The sequence below is a fragment of the Vicia villosa genome, unplaced genomic scaffold (genome assembly GCF_029867415.1).
Source record: "Vicia villosa cultivar HV-30 ecotype Madison, WI unplaced genomic scaffold, Vvil1.0 ctg.001633F_1_1, whole genome shotgun sequence".
Taxonomy (NCBI): Eukaryota; Viridiplantae; Streptophyta; class Magnoliopsida; order Fabales; family Fabaceae; genus Vicia; species Vicia villosa.
This window is the reverse complement of record NW_026705680.1, coordinates 390,512-396,886: the sequence shown is the minus strand read 5'-3', so window position 1 is coordinate 396,886 and position 6,375 is coordinate 390,512. Positions and strand designations below refer to the sequence as shown.

General features: G+C 34.8%; 1 protein-coding gene across 1 annotated transcript; it reads left to right on the top strand.

The window, feature by feature from the left end:
- The first annotated feature begins 574 nt into the window (after nt 1–574).
- On the top strand, nt 575–6,167 carry LOC131636112 (uncharacterized). The gene is made up of 6 exons (XM_058906763.1): nt 575–628; nt 720–1,722; nt 2,469–2,486; nt 5,542–5,606; nt 5,700–5,720; nt 6,054–6,167. Exons 1-6 carry the CDS (start codon nt 575–577, stop codon nt 6,165–6,167), a joined length of 1,275 nt encoding a protein of 424 aa, XP_058762746.1.
- The last annotated feature ends 208 nt before the right edge of the window (nt 6,168–6,375 follow it).

Below are 6,375 nucleotides of genomic sequence, written 5' to 3'. Positions count from 1 at the left end.
CGGTGAGTAATAATGTTGAATGTTGAAATGATAAGAGAGAAAGTAGAAGAGGAAGAGATTGCTTATTAAATAACATTTTGTAACAACTAGTATTTCATTTCTTTTTTTATCTCATGGGTGCTCATGCCAATAAATTTTTATTGAATGTCTAATGTATATTAAATTTTTTAAATAAATATTGAGATTCAATAATAAATATTATATTATAAATTTAACTAATTTATGAAATAAATTTAAGAGTGAAGTCTCATTTTAGTTCCTTACAAAAACTGTAGAGGTCAGATTAGTCCTTGAGAAAAAAAAATCCCTATTAAATTCCTTACAAAATTTAACCGAGCCATGTTAGTCCCTCTACTAATATATTTTTCAAACCGATGTCTTTTTTTTTTACTTTTTAACCGTGACTGGACCACCAGTGAAGACCCATTTTAGTCCCTCACAAAAAAGAGAGAGTCCAAATTAGTCCCTGAGATAAAAAAGGTCTCTATTTAGTCCCTTACAAAATTTAACTGAGCCATGTTAGTCCTTCTTTTAATATGTTTTTTCAAACGATTTTTTTTCGTGATTTTAAACTATGACTAGACTTGACAAGATATACATGCTTTTAGAAATTGAGTACGGGTCAGAGGTTGAGTTCCTTTGCACATGGTTTTCAGAGTCTAAGTTTCCACCAGAAGCTTAGTTCCTTAGATGTGAGACATTATAATCTTATCATTCAGAATTTGAGTCATCATATTCAGATCTTCGATAATCTTAAGATGTTCGTGAATGACAACAGAATTTTAAACAAAAGTGATTCTATTTGGTGGCGTGGCTTAATCTTGATAAACGACTGTGAAGGAACGAGAGACCTCTCTGCCTCAGACCTGTTCTCGTGTAGAGTCAAGAAAGGGGACAGATTATCCTTCTGGTTCTGTAGATGGTGCGGGGAGCAGGCTTTATCGGAGACATACCCTGAGTTGTATACAAGAGCAACAACCCCTTTTATGTATGTTGCTGATGCAGGGCATTGGGAGAATGATGAATGGATATGGAACTCGCAGAATTGGTTCAGCATCATCGACGAAGACGATCAGTATCTGTTTTTGGAACTGTTAGATCTTATTTCTAGCATCCAATTGGTGCAGGGTGAGAGATATACTATCTTATGGGCCGCCAACGAAAGTGAGGGGTTCTCGGTTAATTCGTGCGCAAAAGCTGTTAGAAGTAGAATGGAAACTGTTAATGGTGAAGAGGTTATCTCAAACAAGTTGAAGTTCCTATGGCATATTGAGGCTCCCTCGAAGGTTCAGATTTTTGTTTGGAGAATTGTGTTGGACAGAAATCCGACGAGACAGCAGCAGAAGAAGAGAGGGATCTTGACTGCGGCCTCGGATTGTTGCTGTGTTTTCTGTGTTAACACTGAGGAGGACTCTCACCATTTGTTTGTCTCTTGCCCAATCCTTGAGAAAATTTGGGAGAAAGTAGGTTCTTGGATAGGCAACTCCATATCGTTGACAAACCTTGGGTTAAGAAATTATCTTGCTTTCTATGGCAGAATTAACGTTTTAGACGAAAGATTAACTGTTGGTGTTATTTGGATGTCGGTGGTGTGGAATATTTGGATTATGAGGAACGCTATTATTTTCAGAGGTCGCATTTTTAGCTTCGACGAGTGTGTTTCTGCTATAGTGTTATCCTCTTGGAAATGGTTTAGAGCAGTTAATGTTTCATCTGTGTCCTGTAATTTTTATTTTTGGAACATTTTGCCTCTTTCTTGTTTAAAGAGGTAACTGTTATTTTTGGTTCTGTATCCTCTGGTTTCTTTGAATATCATTATCTATTGAAAAAAAAAAACTTGATCAAAGGTTACAGCTGTTACACTAGAACCCCAAGTAGGGGGTGCTGCAAATTTAATTGTGGCTTCAGAACTCATATGCTGAAAACTTGAAACTCGTGAGCGGCAAAGTGGTATAAATTCACCTAGGTTTTGATCTGTTTTGGTTTTCCCTTGTTTTTCTTCAAATAATAGATAATCTTGCCAACTAAATAATTATGCAACAAAAGATGCAAAACTACTCTGTTGGGTGGGCTGTCAGGTGGGACACCATTATTAATACTTGTCTTCGGAGTAAATATAAAACCACTTCTAGACCCAGTCATAACCTCCGATACAACAATTGTATATGGATTGACGAATGGCACAGAGACGACGTGCATAATACCACTTTCTTTAATGATGGTATTATGCCTCTTGGCCCACAACCCAATTGTCCTTTACTAGTACTTTACTAGTAGTGGAAAATCATTTGGGTGATGCTGCATTCAGAGTAGGAGGCCATTATGACCAATGAAGTTGAACTAGACCTTAAGATCTTAAGATTTTACAATCTCTCTCACCCCAATGATACGGATCTTAAGTAGAATCGCGTGTTGTAGCTAAATTGTGAAAAAAATCTTAAAGTAGTTTATTTTGTGCTATCTGGCAGGGCCACCACCAATAAAAGGTGAGAAGGATGGCAAGATGCAGAGGCACAAAAATAGGGTTTGGTGAGAATGAATGTGAGCCTTTTGAAATGATGAAGTTTTATATTTAGGGTTTAGAGAATAAACATCTCATTTGTTGGGTTTGTTTTAATTAATTGACTTATGATAGTCTTAGTAATTGACCAAATATGTCCCTAATGTCTAACAAATGATCCATGTGGTAGTAATGAAGTATAAAGACTCAATCATACATGTCTAAAGAATATGAAAAAGAATCGATTTCTCATGAAGACATTTGCCTACCAACGTATATCATGTAAAAATACATAAATTATATACTATTATTTTTTCATTTTAGTAGGATCTAATGATTTTAGTTGCAATCTTATGTTTTACGATAATGTTACCCCCCTCTCTATCTTCCCAAAATTATTGGATAGGATCTTTCGATCTTAACTACGATTTTATATTTTACGATCATGTTATTCTCTCCCGATCTTGTGTAAGATCTCGGTCTTGACAACATTGGACACACGGGCATCTTACAATTTAATACATAGTTATGCACTATTAATTAGAACAAAAAAGACGAACTTATAAATAAATGATCGAGAAAATTACACAAAAAGCAATCAAACAAAGAGAGAATACATAGTTCTAATTTAAGGTTCTTTCATGAACGGCCAATATCATCAACTTACAAATTTTGTTTTAGTACTAGTCTAAGAAGGGAGACAGTGGATATAATACAGAGAATGGATAAAAATATTTGCAAGTCATACTAGGATGACAAATGTCATCATGACATGAGTTATAGTAAAGATAGCGCTCCATTTTTTAAGTATTTGGGCTTAGATAATTAGGCACCAGCCAGCCACTAAGAAAATTGAGATAAATTGTCAAGAACACTAAGTTTACTACTTCATTTCAAGTGATCTATCTTCATGGCGACATTTTATCAACACAAATAAATTCACAAAAACAACATAGAAAATTGCTAAAGGCTAATGTGCAACAGAAAATACTGAGAGTAATCAGAAGACATGTGTCCATGGGCAAAACAGGTTAATTAAAAAACATTGAAAAAAAATAAAAAGAGAAACGATGCAACACTCAAACTCTAGCCCCAAGATAAAACGATACACATCCATTATGCAAAAAAAAAAATTGACCTGAACTTTGAGATTGTTGTGAAATAAACTTTTCCTCAAACAATGACTTTGAATTGGCAGGAAGACTTGATTTGGATCAAAGTCAATTATCCTATTTATTAAATAAGAAATTAATTTAGTTGTAAGAAAAACATGTCACATTGAACCGCACAATATATGTATGTATGTACTCACATGCTTACTAGTCCTACGGTGCAAATTGTAAGTATGTGCACAGTGCATCCATGCCTTGGCTTAATCTTTCTTTTTTTAAAATAAGAAATGATATCAACCAAAGGAGTATAATGCATACTCCACCCAAACAAACAAAACCGAAAGCCCTCACTACTCGAAGCAAACGAGCGGCAAGATATTCCTAATATGAAAATTACATAGCTCTCTTAACTTATAGAAAGCTAAACAGTAATTCCAAAAGAGTAAAGCCTTGGCTTAATGATTTGGGGGGGGGTTGATGGATAATTTAGGAAATCTGTAAAAAAACTATATATTTTTAAAGAGTAAAGCCTTGGCTTAATGATTTGGGGGGTGGGGGTGTTGATGGATAATTTAGGAAATCTGTAAAAAACTATATATTTTTAAAAAATTTAAATTTCATTTGGTCCATTTCTAGGAAAAATATGGATTTGCCAATTTTCCTATATAATTCCGATTATTTAGGTGTAAAAATAATTATTTAGAAGTTTATTAATAATTTAGATAGGATAAATTCTTCCTTATTAATATATCTTGCTTACACAAAAAAAAAAGGATAAATTGAGTAGAAAGAATGAGGGCAAAATGGTCTTTGCATGAGAATTAGTGAGGGTAAGGAAAGAAGATCATAATAGGGGTATAAGGGTTAATTGAGTAAAAAGGAAGAAGAGAGAAGAGAATCGTCTCATTTTGGAACAATCGCTCATAGAGAACTAGAAGGGACAAAGGGAGAAGCGTCTAATGTATCTATCCAAGAAGTGTGTTATGTATCTATGTATGCATGTTTGAGCATATTTTATGAGTTGACACTACTAAAAATAAGACATTTGGTTACAAGATTTTACATCAGGTATCAAGATAACTGATGTGAAAAATATTTGTCAAAGGATTTTACATCAGATTTTATAACAAATTGATGTGAAAAAAATTGATTTAAAGATTTTACATTAGACATTTAATGGAGCTGATGGGAAAAATAACACGGTGGCAGTTTCGTAAATAAAACAAAATTATGTTATAAGGGATTTTACATCGGTGCATCAAGCAACCGATGGGAATTATTTTGCTTCATGGACCTTTATATCGGTCCATTAGAAAACCGATGGGAAATGTATAGTAGAATGGGCTTTTACTTCGGTCCATCTAGTAACCAATGGGAAATGTCTCCCATTATTTTCCAGTAAAACCCTAACCTCCTTTCCACAAAACATATTTCTTTCTTCCTATCCTTCTTCGACCTGCAACCTCAATCGTCACCACCCATCTTCGACCATATTCTCTTTTCTTTTTGTTTCTCCGCCCGACCTCAAACCCATTTCCTTCCGTCGATCCTAACCAGATTCTCCATGCGAGCATCGTCCCTTCCTTCCTTCCTTCCACCATTCCCTTTCGTCATCTCTTACGTCCTCATACCCTCCGTTTTCGTCTTCAAGATTTCGCCGTAACAACGTAACTGGAAGCGTCTTCAAGAGTTCTCCGCCGTGAGGAACTGTTTTTCCTCTTCATCTTTTTTCTTCACCAGATTCCACAGCTCCTCTCTCTACTGTTCGCCCTCTTCATCTTTTTTCAGGAACTTAAGGAATCTAGATTATTGCTTTTAGGTAGAATTCATAGTATAAAGCAGGTGACTTTATTTTAGTGTTGATTTGATTGATTCTATATGGGTATGTTTATATGATTTAACTATGGTTGATTTTGAATCTTTTACTAGGATTTGCAAGGTTGGAGATCCAAGTTAGACACACAAAGATAAACACCGTTGATGGCTTGGTCTCGGTAAACACCGTCTTTGATTTTGTAGTGCGGTAAATCTGAATTGAAGATTTTTAGTTTCACATATAAATTTGTAACGCTTTCTTTTCTCTATAGGGTGTTGTGGTTGCACTTCTGGTTTATTTTGCAACAGAATCGTAAAATATTTTACCTACTATACTATATTCTTTTCTAATTGCTTGAAGAACCAACTCATGTTTCGATAGAAGGTGATATACTCGGAGGAAGCTGAATGAGGGTGTATTATAATCAAGAGCATCACACATCGTAATCGGGACACAAAGATAATGCCAACACGATGATAAGGTTTGTGATTATAATGCAATGGTCTCAATGAGAGCAAACACCTCACGGTACCAATGTCGTCAACAAAAGATAAGTGATCCTTACTGTTGTAACAATTATAGAACTATTTTCATGCATACTGTGGTTGCTGTATTTATTTTCCAGCGTTTTAAGTTTTATCTGATGCACGTGGTTATTGTGGTTATTGTTTTGTTAAGCTCACAATTACAGACCATGGAAAAGGGTTCGGTTACGGGAATTGAATTAGCAAGCACGTAATGTTATTATGTAGGAAGCTGTTGTTATAGATCTCTTAGTTAATTTGCAAATATCTAAGTTGGTCTTTTAAATGGTAGTATAATTCTTCATTGAAGCAGATTTTGGAGCAACTTGTCTTAGCTCCAAAACACTTCTTCCCAACATCATTGCTATCTTCATTTCAAATATCTCTCCATTTTCTCTTTTTTCCAAATCATTCTCTTCAAGT